Below are 20,044 nucleotides of genomic sequence, written 5' to 3' on the forward strand. Positions count from 1 at the left end.
TGTAAATGTTATAAGTTCAAATGTTTTGTTAAGCTTGCATTCAAATGCCCCTGCCGGCTGTACACAACAAGCTTCCATTACCCCTTTCACAAGAGGAGTTATGGCTGATTTTAATAGGAAGTTGTCGTGCCCTGTTACTTTAATTGTCAATTGCACTAGAAATGTAAAGGTAGTTTTTCAATTGAGACAACATATACAGCGCTCACACTGGATGCAGTCTCCACTAAAGTGGGAACATTTCCTTTAAATTTCAATCACGCTGTAAAGCTGAACTTCTGTGATTCGGATTGAATAGAGCCCTTATTCTTAAAAAAAATTACACTACCAAAAAGGCACTATTTATGGAACGACCTAGCTAAGAGGGATAACGCACAAACAAATAGGTGCTCAGCCTGAAACTCAGAAACATACAATAGAAGACAGACTTTCATATACACAAGTGTACACACACAGATACAAACAGAAGTGCACACGTACAGGCTCACGCATCTACACAGGCGCAAATATCGGAACATTTTAACATAGGTACAGACAATACATCATGCCAGCTTGGACAGTTTTAATGTTTTTTTTATTCCAAACGAGTTTGTGACTCTATAGGCTTTAACACTAGCTGGTTGCTATGGAGAGGACGTACCCGTCACCCCTCACCTATATCAACCCGCCCCATGGAGATGCATGGCCAAATGTATGTGGACACCTGCTAGTCGAATATCTCATTCCCAGAGCATGGACATTAATATGGACTTGGTCCCGCCCTTTGCTGCTATACCAGCCTCCACTCTTCTGGGAAGGCTGTCCACTAGATGTTGGAACATTCCTTCCCAAGTTGGAAGCACATAATCGTCTAGAATGTCATTGTATGCTGTAGTGTTAAGATTTCCCTTCACTGGAACTAAGGGGCCTAGCCCGAACCATGAAACACAGCCTCAGATCATTATTCCTCCTCCACCAAACTTTACAGTTGGGGCCGGTAGCGTTCTTTTGGCATCCGACAAACCCAGATTTGTTCGTCGGACTGTCAGATGATGAAGCGTGATTCATCACGCCATAAAATGCATTTCCACTGCTCCAGAGTCCAATAGCGGCAAGCTTTACACCACTCCAGCCGACACCTGGCATTGCGCATGGTGATCTTAGGCTTGTGTGTGGCTGCTCGGCCATGGAAACTAATTTCATGAAGCTTCCGACGAACAGTTCTTGTGCTGACGTTGCTTCCAGAGTCAGTTTGGAACTCGGTAGTGAGTGTTGCAACTGAGGACAGACAGTTAAGAAATTGTCTTGCGTTGCAAAAATATTACAATAACTGGCAAACTCTCAGCTAAAAACTTTTTTAACTTCAAATGATATTATTGTGTACCAGCCTGGTTTTAGACCTGGACATACAGTAGCGCTGTTTCAGCAGCTATGATTGTCTTAAATTATATATTAAATTGCTTAGATAATAGGAATCACTGTGATGCCATATTTATAGACCTATCCAAGGCCTTTGACACTGTCAACCATTCCCTACTCATTCAAAGGTTGTCTAAAATGGGCCTAGACCAGAAGTCTTGCAAGTGGTTTGGGAACCATCTGTCAGACAGGACACTACGTGCTTTCTGATGGTGTCAAGTTACCTTAATATTACTAAAGGTGTCCCAAAAGGGTTGATTTTGGGACCTGTCCTCGTTACTACTGAAATAAATTATTTTTAACTATCTGCAAAAACCTGTAACATTAATCTGCAGTTATGTATGCTGACCAGGCTATGTTGGAGCTGCAATCGGATTTTGTCATCTTGCAGAAAGTTCTTGTTGATTTAAAAATTGGTACTTAATGTCTAATTCTCGTAGAAATATTTCAGATGGCTTACACATTTATGCATTGAATGGTTCTTTCATCGAGCAGGTTCCCGCCTATAAATATCTGCGCTTTTGAATTGACAATAATGAGACGTTTAAAAAACATATGGATGAGCTAGTTAAGAAGCTGAGATTTAAACTAGGCTTCTTTAATAGAAATACTATAGACCATGCCTCTCCCATAACAGAAGGAAGCAGATTGTACAATCAACCATGGTGACACCGTTTATCGGAATGCAGCAGCCACTACTCTTAAACCTTTGGATGCCGTCTACCATAGCACCCTTCACTTTATCACTTTGCTTACTGCTCCAACAGATCTCCAGATGACACAATCTCTATTGCACTCAACACTGCCCTTTCCACCTGGACAAAAGGAACATCTACGTGAGAATGCTATTCATTGACTACAGCTCAGCGTTCAACACAATAGTGCCCTCAATGCTCATCACTAAGCTAAGGACCATGGGACTAAATACCTGGATCTGGATGCAACAGCACATCTGCCACGCTGATCCTCATTCTCATCGACGGGGCTGTAGTGGAGCAGGTTGAGAGCTTCAAGCTTCTACATCACCAACAAACTATCATGGTCCAAACACTCCAAGACAGTCGTGAAGAGGGCACGACAACGCCCATTCCCCCTCAAGGTCCTATCCTCAAAATTCTACAGCTGCACCATCAAGAGCATCCTGACTGGTTGCATCACCGCCTGGTATGGCAACTGCTCGGCCTCCAAACGCAAGGCGCTACAGAGGGTAGTGCGAACAGCCCAGTACATCACTGCAGCCAAGCTTCCTGCCATCCGGGACATCTATACCAGGCGGTGTCAGAGGAAGGCCCTAATAATTGCCAAAGACTCCAGCCACCCTAGTCATAGACTGTTCTCTCTGCAAGCGGTACCAATGCACCAAGTCTGAAACCAAGGGGACCATGAACAGCTTTTACCCCAAGCTGTAAATTGTTAGTTAACCAAATAGCTACACAGACTAATTAACATTTTACATTTTAGTCATTTAGCAGACACTCTTATCCAGAGCAACTTACAGTAGTGAATGCATACATTTCATACAACTTTTTTGACTCATATGCTGCTGCTACTGTTTATTATCTGTCACTTTATTACTAGTTCTATGTACATATTGTAGCTACCTCAACTACATTGTACCCCTGCACATCGACTCGGTACTTGTACCCCGTGTATATAGCCAAATTATCGTTGCTCATTTTGTATTTATTATGACTTTTATTACGTGTTTTACTTTTCTGCTGTTTCTCTATTTCCCTTCTCTCTGCATTGTTAGGAAGGGCCCGTAAGTAACAGTAGCTGGCGAACTTCCATACATCAGTGTTCCGTACATTTGACCTTATTTTAGCGGCCAACATTTTTTATACTTCCAGGTCAACTGTAATATTAATACCATTGTAAAGCACAATTGCAAACCGTTCCAGCAAAATCAATGATGAGACCTTCACGCTGCCCGTCTCTGCATGATTGAATAAGGCAATGGAGCTCCAACCGGGTCTTTTAAAAAATGGTAGAGGGGGAAGCGAAGGCGACTGAGTGAAAGTGAAAAGGGAAGATATGTTGTGTGGGGAAACTGCTTTTTTCACCCAATTTGTCCAACTTATTACCTCTAAATTACACTACAAAGAGTTTATATAATGTGTCATTATATTCCTATTTGAAGGTTTGTGTCAAATTTGAATAGGGTTTTTTAGGGCGGCACTAAAGTTATTTTCACAAGTAAACTGCGGCTGTCACGGCTCTCAGTGATGACGTAAAAAAATTTCACCATTGATTGTGAAAATATATTTTTAATTTTTTTATTTGTATTATTAATATTTTTCAGGGGGTGGCCTCAGCACCACGACTTCCCGCAGCTATGGGCCCTGCTCCTTTTTACTGACATGGCTGTAGCCTATATCATTTGAGCTTTACAATGGCACATGATTCTGTCTGATGGTTTTATATGCATTAGAATTACACTTCCGGTTTTGGTTGGAAATATCGTTTTACCAGGGAGATAAGTGATTTATTCTCGGGATTGAACATTTGTAAAATACAAAAAAAATAAAAAAAAAAAAAAAAAAACACATAATAAAAATAATTGTACCAAGGATAGCAGAATAGCATGTTAGAAAACATAGATAGAGATAGGATCTTTAATGTTTCAGAGTAAGAGTTTGTGTTTATGGTTATTGTTGTTCAATAAAAGCCTCAAATGAAAGTGTGAAAGTACACGGTCAGTAACTTTCTGTTTTATATCATCATGTTACTCATGCAGAATATGCACTAAACTCTCCAAAGAATGAACAAAGGAGAGGGATAACACATAAACAAATAGGTGCTCAGTCTGAAACAGATAACGTAAGATACAAGACATGCTTTCAGACACACAAACACAAAAGAACCATATCCGTTGAAACCAGGGCATGTGCAGCTGGTTCAGGACCTTGTCACCGTGTACCCTTTGACCTCAATGCCAGCCCTAGAGACTGCCAAGGACACCAAAGTGGAGAAGATCGTCAGCAAGCAATTTACATTGATGTGGATATATTGAAGCAACATCTCAAGACATCAGTCAGGAAGTTAAAGCTTGGTTGCAAATGGGTCTTCCAAATGGACAATGACCCCAAGCATACTTCCAAATTTGTGGCAAAATGGCTTAAGGACAACAAAGTCAAGGTATTGGAGTGGCCATCACAAAGCCCTGACCTCATCCTGTAGAAAAGTTGTGGGCAGAACTGAAAAAGCTTGTGCGAGCAAGGAGGCCTACAAACCTGATTCAGTTGCACCAGTTCTGTCAGGAGGAATGGGCCAAAATTCACCCAACTTATTGTGGGAAGCTTGTGGAAGGCTACCCGAAACGTTTGACCCAAGTTAAACAATTTAAAGGCAATGTTACCAAATACTAATTGAGTGTATGTAAACTTCTGACCCACTGGGAATGTGATGAAAGAAATAAAAGCTTAAATAAATAATTCTCTCAACTATTATTCTGACATTTCACATTCTGAAAATAAAGTGGTGATCCTAACTGACCTAAGACAGGGAATTTTTACTAGGATTACATTTCAGGAATTGGGGAAAACTTATTTTAAATGTATTTGGCTAAGGTGTATGTAAACTTCCGATTTCAACTGTACATGTACAGATTACCTCAACTAGCCTGTACCCCTGCACACTGACTTGGTACCGGTGCCCCCTGTATAGAGCCTCTTTATTGTTATTGTGTTACTTTTTATTATTACTTTTTATTTTAGCCTACTTGGTAAATATTTTCTTCTTCTTGAACTGCGCTGTTGGTTAAGGGCTTGTAAGTAAGCATTTCACGGTAAAGTCTACACTTGTTGTATTCGGCGCATGTGGCAAATAAAGTTTGATTTGATCTGAGAATCTCACAACCGAGCGTTTTCATGTCCTCCTCTCTCTCCTTTGTTCCATTCTCGAGGGCGCAGATAGGGAGGTAGTCAACAGTTTAATAAAATACAGTATGTTTCATTGTGAAACCATGTTGGTATCTATGTTCCCGAACAGATTTCACTTGGTTTCCCAAATGAAGCACTGGGTAGCTGCAGGAACAGGGTTGGAGAGCCCATAGCATACAGAGTTTGGGTGGAATCTCACCTGTCGCGCAGCAAGAGGCTGCATGCTCCTCAATCAGTGGTTGATGCCTGGAGTGAAATAGGCCAAGTGTTTTCTTATAAGCCCAGACATTATTATATATGCAATCCTGTGTGAAAGAAGAGTTTTGATGGTTGTCACTAAAAAGAGGAGGATCCCAGCTGCTACTATATTTATTTCTCAGCTGCTATTAAACACATGATCCACTATAAAACCGCAGTAGCCTATCCGGGGGAAAGTGGCCTCCATTCCCTATTTGAGTGCTTTTCTTCCACTGCCCCTGTTCCTGATAATGAGCCATTCTAAGTCTAAACAAATTTTACATATTAGTAAAGACAAGATTAAATTGAGAATTGTGTTACAATGGGAATTTTAATGTTTGTGCTTTTCTTGTAACTAATTTCTGTGTTCTATTCATGTGCTGTTCTATAAACCAATTTCTGTGTTCATGCAAGTGGTTGACTGAACAAATCCTCCAATTATCAGTAACTGCAAATTGGCAGTACACCCAGACCTTGTTTTGAGAACAAACTAAAGATATCTCAGTTTCAAGGTCTCCGCTTAGAGAGGAGAAGCCTCGTGAGGTGTTGGTCTGTCACATGTTATGAAACAGTATTGGTCGGTCACATGAATGAGACAAAACGGTAATGATGAATTAATTATGCTAAATCATGCAAATATAATTTGTCTGTGTATAGCCATTTATAAGACAACTGCCTGGTCTGCCCAGAGAGAGCTCCTGATTGACATGTGTATTATGGTGCATTGAGTTGGTTGGAACCTCTCAAGCGTGCTGACGAATAAACAATGATTCATTTAAGATAGACTTCGAGTGTCCCTGTGTAAGAATTTCCACGACAGGGTGATAATATGATCACTTGATGAGAGAACAGCCTGAGGGAAGGAAGAGAGCGCAAGCTTTTGGTGAGACATTCTAAAATCAATATCCTATAGTCGCATCATGTAGCCCATACATGTTTTGATTTCTAAGACATTCTAAGGTTTGTATCATTCACAACTAAAGTAGCCAAATAACACAAAATCGAGCATATAGGACATATTTCAAATTATAACTTTTACACTCAACATAGCCATTTCATATGTGCACTCGCCCCAGAATGGAAAAAATTCCATTCTATTTTATTCAGCTAAGTTCAATTATATTGTTACTATAAAATCATATAATATAAAATAATGGCACGGGACTTATAAGCATATGTTGTCTGCTAATTGAACTAGCCTACAGCCTATAGTATGGATACATAGACAGAAAACATACAGGAGTAGACTGACTCCTATTCTGTTCTTCTGAAATACATTTACTTCATATAATAATGTTTCTTTAGACCTGCCTAAAATAAATAATGGATTTATTGTGATGGTGTATATTTTATTAGACTTTTAAATGTAGATGTTCCAAAGGTGCACATCAGCGGCTTGTATGCATGGAGGCCTGGAGATGCTAAACGTGTTTGTTAATTAACAGTCAATTACCGTGAGACCAGCAGACATTTGCATGACAATAACTGCCGGACAAAATGTCATTACTGACACAACCCTAAATGCGCCCTCTATCTACTTCTATGGTTGTAAAGGACATATGAATGCTCTTCAGACAGACAGCCTCGAATAACAGTGGACAGGACATCAAGTTTGTAAATAATTTATTCTAGACAAAGAGGGACAATACATAAACGGTAAGCAACTACAGCACAACTAACTAACTTAATCAATTATTACAGGAACCACATGAGCATATTTCATCTGTTGGTACAGGCTGCATTGTATTGATATTTTCACTGTGAATATGGAATCAAGGATTAGAGAAAAGAAATGACACGCAAAGAGCCAATCTTTAATTTTTGCTTGATCTGTTCCTTGACGGGTTATTGATTAAGGACCATTTCTCATTGATTGCAGTGGCCTACAACCTGCTGGCATTATAATCAACCTAATGAACTTTGTGCCAAAAATAATGATAATTCTGGTCTTTCTGTTTCCTCCCACTGTGTTTTGAGGGTATTTTAATACATCTCTTTTACCATTTAGAAATGAAAACACTTTATGTATCTAGTCCCCCCATTTGAAGTAATTTGACACTTATAGTTTAGTCCAAAGTTACATCAAGCTTTTGACTGTACAAACTTGTTGGATGCATTTGCAGCTTGTTTTGGTTGTGTTTTAGATTATATTTTGCCCAATAGGAACTGAATTGTAAATAATTTATTGTGTCATTTGAGTCACTTTTATTGTAAGAATAGAGCATAAACAATGTAATTGTAAACCAACACTGTTTAGTCTCTGATTATGGTTAACGTTTTCATTTTGTCCAATGTGGGTAATTCTGTTGTTGAAGTACATTAGATCAATAAAGCAGGCTGATCACTAGAAATAGACTTTGGACATTTGAAACGGCCCTGAGAACGTTGATATATGCTGCCTTCGGCGCTCACACATTTTTTAACTCTTGCTGAGCACTCATACAAACTCATGATGATCAGAGGCAAATCACGCTGATCAGACTAAAGCGAGCTGCTCTGACCACAGCACTATGACAGTTCATAATGCTCTTGCAAGCCGTGAGAATATTTGATGATACTTGATGGAAACGGTGCATTATTTTGTTTTAAGGTTATCCCAAACCATATCCCTAACCTAAACCACTCGGCATTAATACCTAAGCTTAATCCTTTGAGTTGTTTCTGTTTTAACCGTGTAACCATGTGGAATTAATGCTTCCATAATACGTCAAATATGTAAGTGAAACTATGAGATCTTGTTGCAATAAAACTACAGTACTCCAGCATGTGTCAAACCTTCGTCTTGTTAGTGCATAGGTCAAATTAGCTATTCAATTTCCTGTCTTTTTCTTCTTCAGACAAAAGCTAATATTTCACAAAACACATAAATATATTGAAACAAAATGGAAGCAACTAGAATTTTACAACAAAATAAGGTTTCTGGGGCACAGCATTAGTTTTAGTTTAGTTTATTAATTCGACCATTTTAAAAAACAAGCACACATGAAACTTAAAAGATATACATGCACATGAATAAAATCATCAAGGATAACACACAATAAAGTTTGGGACTTATTTCCATTGTGGTCCTCTTGAGACAAGATGGCTAGACAAGATCAAACACAGTATGGCAGTGAAATAATACAACAAAAACATAGTTACATCATAGGGGTTATTCATATTTGCTGCCACCAACATTTATGCTGCCACCAACATGCTTCACTTTAGGAATGGTACCAGGTTTCATCCAGACATGACGGTTGACATTCAGGCCATAGAGTTCAATCTTGGTTTCATTGTGGTCTGAGAGTCCTTTAGGTACCTTTTGGCAACTCCAAGCAGGCTGTCATGTGCCTTTTACTGAGGAGTGGCTTCCGTCTGGCCACTCTCCAATAAAGGCCTGATTGGTGGAGTGCTGCACTGATGATTGTCCTTCTGGAAGGTTCTCCCATCTCCACAGAGGAACTCTGGAGCTCTGTCAGAGTGACCATCGGGTTCTTGGTCACCTCCCTGACCAAGGACCTTCTCCTCTGATTGCTCAGTTTGGCCGGGGGGCCAGCTTTAGGAAGAGTCGTGTTGGTTCCAAACTTCATCCGTTTAAGGATGGAGGCCACAGTGTTCTTGGGGACCTTCAATGCTGCAGAATTGTTTTGGTACCCTTCTCTAGATCTGTGCCTCGGCACAATCCTGTCTCAGAGCTCTATGGACAATTCCTTTGCTCTGACATGCACTGTCAACTGTGGTACCTTATATAGACAGGTGTGTGCCTTTACAAATCATGTCCAAAAAATTGAATTTACCACAGGTTGGCACCAATCAAGTTGTAGAAACATCTCAAGGATGATCATATCACGTTTTAGGGAAGACCCAGATGCAGACAGTGTCGAAGTAACAAAAGTTTATTACTAGAACAGGGGGCAGGCAAAATGACAGGTCAAGGGCTGGCAGAGGTCAGTAATCCTGATCAGAGTCCAAAAGGTGTAGAATGGCAGACAGTCTCAGGGCAGGCAGATGTCAATAATCCAGTGTGGTGGGACAAAGTACAGGATAGCAGGCAGGCTCAGGGTCAGGGCAGGCAGAATGGAAAACTAGAAGACAGGAGCAAAGGGGAAAACGCTGGTAGGCTTGACAAACAAAACGAACTGGCAACAGACAAACTGAGAACACAGGTATAAATACACAGGAGATAATGAGGAGAGATGGGAGACACCTAGTGGGGGGTGGAGACAAGCACAAAGACAGGTGAAACAGATCAGGGTGTGACAGATCAATGGAAACAGGATGCACCTGAGCTCAATTTTGAGTCTCATGGCATAGGTTCGGAATACTTATGTAAATAAGGGTCTGAATACCTATTTAATACATTAGCAAATATTTCTTAAAACCTGTTTTTGCTTTGATATTATGGGTTATTGTGTATAGATTTATGAGGGAAAACACTTATTTGATCCATTTTAGAATAAAGCTGTAACGTAACAACATTTTGAAAAGGTCAAGGGGTCTGAGTACTTACCGAATGCACTGTACTTCCATAAAACATTTTTAACTGGTACCAGGCTACCTTCAGAGGAGAATTGTGAGGCTTGTGGGCGTCCTAGAGAAAACAGACATTTTTGTGAGAGTCTCAACTTTCGATGGTGGGCTCCCGAGTGGCGCAGCGGTCTAAGGCACTGCATCTCAGTGCTAGAGGAGTCACTACAGACCCTGGTTAGATTACAGGCTGTATCACAACCGACTGTGATTGGGAGTCGGCGCACAATTGGCCCAGCATCGTCCGGGTTAGGGTTTGACCGGGGTAGGACATCATTGTAAATAAGAATTTGTTCTTAACTGGAGCAGCTTACCTAGTCAAATAAAGGTTAAATAAAATAAAAAATAAAAACATTAGTGTGTAGCCCAAACTGCTTGGACGCTACAGACAGAAGTTGGCAGATCTGCGGTACTGGCTTCAGACGAGTCCGGTGACACTTGTGGTGGTCATAGAGCAAAACAGAGAACACCATTGTGTTCGTGCGAGTATGGATTTCGGATCGCACGATTCAGACGCTGTCGTGAGAAGACGGATTTTAGGTTATTTTAGATTCCTGGTCTGACAAACACTGCTGTAGCTCTCCCATCTTCCACAGCAGATGTGTAAGGATGACAAGGGCGGATGCAGTGGACTGAGACAGCCCATTACCAGCCTGATGGCGTCATTCTGAAACTGTTTTGAAAAAAAGTAAATGTCACTATTTTTCTCAATACATTGCAGTCAATAGGAAAAGATGAGTGTCACAGGGTTGACATTTTTCACAGTACATTGCAGTCAATGGAAAAAGATGTGTGTCACGGGGTTGATGTTTGTCATTACATTCAATGGGAAAAGATGTGTCACAGAGTTTATGCCTTAGTGAATGTATTGCGTTGAATGGGGGAAGATTGGCATCACAATATGGATATGGAAGAGAAAGACATCACATTTTTTTATTCATCAATCTACACACAATAACCCATAATGACAAAGTGAAAAGAGGTTTTTAGAAATGTTTGCAAATGTATTAAACATACAAAACAGAAATACCTTATTTACATAAGTATTCAGACCCTTTATGTGCAACTTGAAATTGAGCTCAGGTGCCTCCTTTCCATTGATCATCCTTGAAATGTTTCTACAACTTGATTGGAGTCAACCTGTGGTAAATTCATGTGATTTGACATGATTTTGAAAGGCACACACCTGTCTATATAAGTCCCACATTTGACAGGGCATGTCAGAGCAAAAACCAAGCCATGAGGTCAAAGGAATTGTTCGTTGCGCTCTGAGACAGGATTGTGTTGAGGCACAGATCTGGAGAAGGGTACCAAAAATGTCTGCAACATTGAAGGTCCCCAAGGAGACAGTGGCCTCCATCAGTCTTAAATGGAAGAAGTTTGGAACCACCAAGACTCTTCCTAGAGCTGGCTGCCTGGCCAAACTGAGCTTTGGTCAAGGAGGTGACAAGAACCCGACGGTCATTCTGACATTGCTCCAGAGTTCCTCTGTGAAGATGGGAGAACCTTCCTCAATAAAAGGCACATGACAGTCCGCTTGTAATTTGCCAAAAGGCACCTAAAGGAATCTCAGGCCATGAGAAACAAGATTCTCTGGTCTGATGAAACCAAGATTGAACTCTTTTGCCTGAATGCCAAGCGTCACGTCTGGAGGAAACCTGGCACCATCCTTATGGTGAAGCATCTTGGTGGCATCATCATGCTGTGGGGATGTTTGTTAGCGGCAGGGACTGGGAGACTAGTCAGGATCGAGGGAAAGATGAACAGAGAGATCCTTGATGAAAACCTGCTCCAGAGCGCTCAGGACCTCAGACTGGATCTGAATATAGCTGTGCTGTGATGCTCCCCATCCAACCTGACAGAGCTTGAGAGGACCTGCAGAGAAGAATGGGAGAAACTCCCCAAATACAGGTGTGCCACGCTTGTAGCGTTATACCAAAGAAGACTCGAGGCTGTAATCGCTGCCAAAGGTTCTTCAAGAAAGTACATAGTAAAGGGTCTGCAAAAATTTCAAAATTTTCTAAAAACTTGTTTTTGCTTTGTCATTATGGGGTATTGTGTGTAGATTGATGAGGAAAAAAAATATTTAGTCAATTTTAGAATAAGGCTGTAACGTAACAAAATATGGAAAAAGTCAAGGGGTCTGAATACTTTCCGAATGCACTGTATCAAGGGTATTGGCGCATACGTCTATACAGTACATCGCATTCAACGCAGAAAGGTTGGTGATAGAGCTGCAATTTGTAAATTGGTGAAAGACTCAAAAAGACAGACCTATCCACTCCCAGACTGACAGACAGGCAGGCAGGCTGACAGATATATAGACTTAGACAAGCAGGGACAAGTAGGGAGGCAGGCAGGCAGGCAGGCAGGCAGGCAGGCAGGCAGGCAGGCAGGCAGGCAGGCAGGCAGGCAGGCAGGCAGACAGACAGACAGACAAACTCTAAACTCCGGGATGTGGCCGGGATGTGGACATGAAGCTAGAGTTAGGATCAGGGTTACGGTTAGGGTTGAGCTCAGAGTGGACATGAAGCTAGGGTTAGGGCCTTATCCTAGACATAACCCTAACCTTAACCCTAACCTTGACTGTGATTGAGCTAGCTAACCATCGTCCTTGCACACAACCAATCGTGACCTTATATGGATGCCTTGTGTTGAGTTACGTGTTAATATAGAGAATGAGAGATTGAGTTATTTTGGAGAGATTTAATTCTTTTCAGTGTAATTTGCAATCTGGTGACAACAAATCATTGATGCAAATAAGGCACACGCCATGGCTCCCTCCCAGTGATTCAAACGAGACCGAATGATTCAAACAAGACCAAATGCAACGTTTCCATGGGAGAAGACAGTGTTTGCATCCATAAATTGACGGGAAAAATACTACAGACTTCAATAGAAGCGAGCCTCTTGATGTGCACTCCGGGAGAGAGAAAAAAGGCTTCTGATTGTATAACATTTCAAAATCCAATTGCAGGAAATACATACCTTTTGGAAGCAACTGTTGTTCTCAGCTTTCTGTGGGTATACTTTTTATTTGTCATGTCTTAATATTGAGCTCAACAGCAACTATTTTACAACTGAGATATTTTATATGGCTTTAAGATACGAAGCGTGCGAAAGGCACAATTGTGCATCGGCCATTGCGAATGCATAGGGTAGCAGGCTACAACTGCAACATTTTTTAAATGAAATTAAACTGTTAGAATAAAACTAACGGTGAGTGTTATATTTAGTGTTAGCGATCTAGCTAATGTGTTTTGAGTTTTTACTTCCTCATGTGGTGAATAAGCCCCCAAATAAATGACACTATGATATTAGTACACATGGAAGTTAGTGGTTTATGTTTACTATATGATAATGAGGCAATAAAAATGTGATGTGACTAAAATATGTGTCACGTCTTCACTGGCTCCGGCGCTCGACGTCGGAGCTCTGATCATCATTACACACACCTGGCACTATCGTTACATGCACCTGCGCCTCATTATTAGACTCACCTGGACTCCATCACTTCACTGATTACCTCCCCTATATCTGTCACTCCCTTTGATTCATTCCCAAGGCAGTATTTAATTGTTTTTCATATCCAGATGCTATGCTTGATTTGTATCGGTCCATGTTTATTGTGTTATTAAACACACCCCCTGCACTTGCTTCTCGACTCTCAGCGTCTCCGTTACAAAATTACTAAAAATAAATGGCATTTAGTTTACTAAAATGGCCCACTGTTTTAATAACCGCAAAACACCAGTCTCAACGTCAACAGTGAAGAGGCGACTCTGGGATGCTGGCCTTCTAGGCAGAGTTCCTCTGTCCAGTGTCTGTGTTCTTTTGCCCATCTTAATCTTTTATTTTTATTGGCCAGTCTGAGATATGGCTTTTTCTTTGCAATTCTGCCTAGAAGGCCAGCATCCTGGAGTCGCCTCTTCACTGTTGACGTTGGGACTGGTGTTTTGCGGGTACTATTTCATGAAGCTGCCAGTTGAGGACTTGTGAGGGGTCTGTTTCTCAAACTAGACACTCTAATGTACTTGTCCTCTTGCTCAGTTGTGCACCGGGCCTCCTACTCCTCTTTCTATTCTGATTAGAACCATTTTGCGCTGTTCTGTGAAGGGAGTAGTACACATTTCTCAGAACAAGAATAGACTGAGTTTCAGATATAAGGTCTTTGTTTCTGTCCTATATCTGAGAGGTATAAGAAAGAAAATGTAACTTTTTAAACTTTTTTTTACAATTTAACTTGGTCAAAGAAAATGGCTCAACAGAATTAAATAAAATGGTGATCTGTCCCTTACCAGCTTCTTTGTGTCAATATCAGGCTGACTAACAGAGGATGGACACCATGTGGAGGAGCCTGTCCAAATATATATGTATCTTCTTCCTGCTGGCACTGTCAGGCCTCTTCTTCCTGTTCAGCAACATTAACATTCTGGAGGTAGGGTAAAGCCATCTGGCCTAATACGAGCCAATCTCACATTGCTTCTATCACCTTCTCCCCCTCAACAGGGGAGCTACACTGTGGCTTCACTAGCTGCTCTTATCAACGTGGGTGTATTTATATACACTAGTGTGGCTTTTAATTATATTGGGTGGCACAAAAACAGTCCACAGGAAGCCATAAGTTAAATACAATTCCATTTCAACTTACTGTGCTGGGTGGCAGGAATGTTGGTCATAATGAAGGTTGGAATTTGAGACAGAATATCTGAAGGATCGTATTATTAAACAGACTTTCCAAATGTGGGTCTGTTGTAGACCCACTTCCTCTCTGTCCACATATGGCGCACGGGAAGGACTTTTATTTTGACATGAGGTAAGCAGAGGAAGTCGGTTGACAACAGACCCATATTTGGAAAATCTGTTTAATAATACGATACTTTAGATATTTTTTGTCAAAGTCAGCCTTCATAATGACCAACAGTCCTGCCCATCGGCACAGTAAGTTGAAATGGAAATGTATTTAACTTCTGGCTTCCATGGACTGTTTTTGTACAACCCAATACAATTGAAAGCAAAGCTAGTGTATGTAAATACACCCATGTTGCTAAGAGCAGCTAGGGCATCACGGAAACAGTAGGTTTTTAGATGCTACACTTGATGCATAGATTTTGCCAGCATCAGCAGAATGCAAGCCACTTTATCAAGTGTTCTTGGGTGTGAGTCATGCGTCAAATTCTTGAAAATAGTACCAGAGAGTCATTTTACACTGAACAGCACAAGTCTCTCACAGAGCTGTGCTGCTTATGTCCATGTTTCATTGAAATTAATGGAAGCGTCACACGCCCTGTAAAAGTTAGTGTCCAGTGTAGCATGCCTGTTAGTGACCTCTTCTCTTTACTCAGCAGAAGCTCAACTGCCAAGCAGTGTCAATGTTCTACCAGCACCAAAGCAACATCCACTCAGCTTTCCTCCCAGAGGGCCCATCTCCTTTGGACCGCAACCAGAGCTACTGTAGCCAGGAGCCCTCACCGGAGGAAGCTCTGGAGGAGCGTGACCTCCTGGAGTCCATCGCCTGGCCACAGCCTCAGCCCCATTCTGTGAATGTGTCCCTGAACCAGACCAGTGACCCAGCACACAGCCTTTTTGTGATCCTGCCAGCAGGGGGCAGGAGAGAGTGGCACGTAGGGGACCAGTTGGAGGCTCTGGTCCATATGCATGACTTCCAGGGGTGTCCCAAAAGCTATGGTGGAGACTTCTTGCTGGCCCGGCTGCATTCCTCCAAGTTGGAGGCAGGTGTTGCAGGACAGGTGCTGGACCACAGGAATGGGACCTACTCTGCCATTTTCCCGTTACTATGGCAGGGGTCTGCACAGGTGGAGGTGACACTGGTCCATCCTAGTGAGGCAGTTCATGTTCTACGACGGATACGAGAGGAACGGCCCGACCGGATTCCCTTTCAGAGTCTGTTCCGCTCTGGAAAACTGTCCCAGACAACTGTATGTAACCTGTGTCTGCCGACAAACCAGAAGCCGCTGTGTAATTACACAGACCCCCACACAGGGGAGCCCTGGTACTGCTACAAGCCCAAGCTTCTGAGCTGTGACACACGGATCAACCACGCCAGGGGACCCTATGTGAACCATCTGCTCGTGAACAAGGAGGCATTGCTCTTTCAGAGGTCAGTGAGTTTTACAGTATGCAAGTGAATGTGTTTAAAAGTGTGTGAAATGTATTCACAGACTTTGTTTCCAATGTATCAGATTGCATTGAGTTTATTTAACATTCAAATATGATTCTTTCTCCACTTTTTCTCAGCGGTGTAAATATCAAAGTTCCCATTCATCCTTCAGGGTCTGACAGTGTCATTGTGCTGCCTGAGAAAAAAGGTAGGCAAGCAAGGAGATACCACAGTACAACTGTGTGTTTATCTTTTTAACACTAGCTAGCCAGCCTACTAACTGCTCTGCTCTGCTTTGTGGCTGTATACTTCAACTCTGGAGAGTTTCTGGGTGTGCAGGACAGTATTCGAGCCAACTACTGCATCTACAGTAATGTAAGGTGGGAAAGCCCTAGCACCTCTATTGCCTGTAAAGTGATGATGCTAGCTGGTGCAAGATGCTTGCTTTCCTCTTTCAGACAAAGCAGACGTGGAGAGAAGCAGCATGAAGACAGAGTCTACCAGGATCACTCCTTCCGGGTATTACTTCCAAGGGTCTTGGCGAGCGCTGGGTGGTGGTGTGATGCGCCAGTTTAACGACTCATCTGCCACTCAGTGTCTGAAGGGCAAGGTGGTGTACATGTACGGAGACTCTACTGTCAGACAGTGGTTCGAGTACCTCAACATCTTAGTAGCAGGTGAGTCCTGCGGCATCTTTCACTCTCTGCTGTGCTTTCTAACGCTCTCTTCTGTCTGTCCAACTCCCAACTCTCCCTTGCTCTTTGTGACAGACCTGAAGGAGTTTAACCTTTACAGTCCTAAGAATGTGGGGCCCTTCATGGCTGTGGACAGTGCCCACAACATCCTGCTGAAGTACCGTTGTCACGGTCCTCCAATCCGCTTCAACACTGTCATCGCCAGTGAGATGCGTTATGTAGCTAATGAGCTGGATGGACTAACTGGTGGGTCAAATACTGTGGTGTTCATCAGCATATGGTCCCATTTCAGCACCTTCCCTTTACAGGTCTACATTCGCCGACTACGCCACATTCGGCGGGCGGTGTTGCGGCTTCTGGACCGGGCTTCGGGGACCCTGGTGGTGTTGCGCTCGGCCAACCTCCAGGCCCTGGACCCGAAAGTGAGCCTGTACAATAGTGACTGGTTCTCAGTGCAGCTGGACGGGGTGCTCAGGGCTATGTTCAAGGGTCTGGATGTTTTGCTGATAGATGCCTGGGAGATGACCCTTGCCCACCACCTCCCCCATGCCCTCCACCCACCTCCTATCATCATCAAGAACATGATAGACATTATCCTCTCTCATGTCTGCCCAGAGTCAAGCTAGCAGATTAAGAATGATTTATGTCAGAATTCTATCATTCAACACCTACAGTATACAATATTCAAAAAATCCTAGAAATACCAAATTCTGCATACCATACATGTACATTGTGTTTTTACTGTTGTCATATCACACTGAATGATGATTGTTACTCTCAAAATGTGGGAATGTAAAAAAATGCCTGCACATTTTGTCTGTGAACGTTTGTGTCCAGATTTCTCTATTGAGGCTTACACTGAGTGTACAAAACATTAAAGACAACCGCTCCTCCAATGACATAGACTGACCAAGTGAATCGAGGTTAAAGCTATGATCCCTTATTGATGTCACTAGTTAAATCCACTTCAATCAGTGTAGATGATGGGGAGGAGACAGGTTAAATAAAGATGTTTAAGCTGTGAGACAATTGAGACATGGATTGTGTATGTGTGCCATTCAGAGGATGAATGGGAAATACACAAGATTTAAGTGCCTTTGAATGGAGTATGGCTGTAGGTGCCAGGTGCACACCGTTGGTATAAAGAACTGCAATGCTGCTAGGTTTTTCACACTCAACAGTTTCCCGTGTGTATCAAGAATGGTTCACCACCCAAAGGATATCCAGCTAACTTGACACAACTGTGGGAATCATTGGAGTCAACATGGGCCAGCATCCCTGTGGAATGCTTTTGACACCCTGTAGAGTCCATGCCCCGACGAATTGAGGCTGTTCTGAGGGCAAAAGGGGAGGGTGCAACTCAATATTAAGAAGTTGTCCATAATGTTTTGTACACTCAGTGTATATTGAAGGTAAGTGATTTGCTTATTTTAAATGTTTTATAAAAGTACAGACTGAGCTTCAAAATAGTATATCATACACTGTAGTTGGAGGAAACATTGGAAAGTTATTTTGCTTTAAAAGGTGATAAACTTGTTCTCCCACTTTGGAGACAAGTATGGGAAAATTCCCTTTGAAAGATTTTTATGAGATTTTCAGACCTAGAGAGCTCTTCTTTGTTTACACCCATTCAGCATAGTTCACACCCTCTTAAGCCTTAGCCCAACCCACAAATTGGAAAGCATGTGAGTCAGCATGGCATTGTCTTCCAGAAAGTAGTCTCACTACCTTATCCTTAAGAGTCTGTTGATGCACCCGTGTGTCAATCTAAGTAACATAATAAAAAAATCCCTTTAAAATCCATCAGGCTGTGTCTCAATCCACCGCATCCGCCTATGTTGGCTTTCTGCATCTGCAATCGAAGGTGCCTTAGTTACAGTGTTATTTGGAGTTACAGTGGTGTTTGTCAGACCATGAGACATCCCGAAAATTGGTCTTCTCACGAAACATCTGTAGCGTCCAAACGGTTTGACCTACAAACTATTATGACCACTCTATGGAAAGGGAGACTCTCACAAACACGATGGTGTTCTCTGTTTTGCTATGACTACCACACGTGTCACAGGACCCATACGAATGAGTGGAAGTATGGAGGTAGTTTTGTGCCCCCCAAAAATAAGGGGTGTCAACAAAAACAAAAAAATCCTGAGCTTTCTAATACATTGCATTCGGAAAATGTTCAGACCCCTTCACTTTTTGTCAAGTCCTTATTCTAAAATTGATTAAATTGTTTTGTTTTTTCTCATCAATCTACACACAATACCCCATAATGAGAAAGCAAAAACAGTTTTTTATAAAAAATTTTGCAAAATGGAAATATCACATGTGCATAAATATTCAGACCCATTAATCAGTACTTTGTTGAAACACCTTTGGCAGCGATTACAGCCTCCAGACTTCTATGGTATGAACCTACAAGCTTGGCACACCTGTATTTGGGGAATTTCTCCCATTCTTCTCTGCAGATCCTCTTAAGCTCTGTCAGGTTGGATGGGGAGCGTCGCTGCACAGCTATTTTCAGGTCTCTCCAGAGATGTTAGATCGGGTTCAAGTCCGAGCTCTGGCTAGGCCAATCAAGGACATTCAGAGACTTATCCCGAAGCCACTCCTGCGTTGTCTTGGCTGTGTGCTTAGGGTCTTTGTCCTGTTGGAAGGTGAACCTTCGCCCCAGTCTGAGGTTCTGAGCACTCTCGAGCAGGTTTTCATCAAGGATCTCTCTGTACTTTGCTCCATTCATCTTTTCCTCAATCCTGACTAGTCTACCAGTCCCTATCGCTGAAAAACATCCCCACAGCATGATGCTGCCACCGCCATTCTTCACCGTAGTGATGGTGCCAGGTTTCCTCCAGACATGACGCTTGGCATTCAGGCCAAAGAGTTCAATCTTGGTTTCATCAGACCAGAGAATCTTGTTTCTCATGGTCTGAGAGTCCTTTAGGTGCCTTTTGGCAAACTCCAAGTGGGCTTTCATGTGCCTTTTACTGAGGAGTGGCTTCTGTCTGGCCCCTCTACCATAAAGACCTGATTGGTGGAGTGCTGCAGAGATGGTTGTCCTTCTGGAAGGTTCTCCCATGTCCAGAGGAACTCTGGAGCTCTGTCAGAATGACCATCGAGTTCTTGGTCACCTCCCTGACCAAGGCCCTTCTTCCCTGATTGCTCAGTTTGGCCAGGCAGCCAGCTCTAGGAAGAGTCTTGGTGGTTCCAAA

The 20,044-nt window shown here is 42.2% G+C and overlaps 1 protein-coding gene across 2 annotated transcripts; it reads left to right on the forward strand.

The window, feature by feature from the left end:
* Window positions 1–7,023: 7,023 nt before the first annotated feature.
* Window positions 7,024–17,908, forward strand: LOC106605712 (NXPE family member 3). Of its 2 annotated transcripts, none has more exons than XM_014201610.2 (6): window positions 7,024–7,169; window positions 14,344–14,460; window positions 15,368–16,143; window positions 16,281–16,351; window positions 16,602–16,820; window positions 16,914–17,908. In XM_014201610.2, the coding sequence occupies exons 2-6, from the start codon at window positions 14,359–14,361 to the stop codon at window positions 17,462–17,464; spliced, it is 1,719 nt and encodes a 572-aa protein (XP_014057085.1). In that variant the 5' UTR covers window positions 7,024–7,169; window positions 14,344–14,358; the 3' UTR covers window positions 17,465–17,908. The 2 variants fall into 2 exon arrangements, with proteins under 2 accessions (XP_014057085.1, XP_014057086.1); XM_014201611.2 differs by having other exon boundaries at window positions 15,371–16,143; window positions 16,914–17,898.
* The last annotated feature ends 2,136 nt before the right edge of the window (window positions 17,909–20,044 follow it).

This window comes from Salmo salar, chromosome ssa05, assembly GCF_905237065.1.
Source record: "Salmo salar chromosome ssa05, Ssal_v3.1, whole genome shotgun sequence".
NCBI lineage: Eukaryota > Metazoa > Chordata > Actinopteri > Salmoniformes > Salmonidae > Salmo > Salmo salar.

Excerpts from the sequence above, each read along its gene's own strand:
- LOC106605712 (XM_014201610.2), top strand. The coding sequence starts at position 14,359 with ATGGACACCATGTGGAGGAGCCTGTCCAAATATATATGTATCTTCTTC. Across the intron at positions 16,144-16,280 it reads GAGGCATTGCTCTTTCAGAG|CGGTGTAAATATCAAAGTTC; the intron begins GTCAGTGAGTTT and ends ACTTTTTCTCAG. Across the intron at positions 16,821-16,913 it reads CCTCAACATCTTAGTAGCAG|ACCTGAAGGAGTTTAACCTT; the intron begins GTGAGTCCTGCG and ends TCTTTGTGACAG.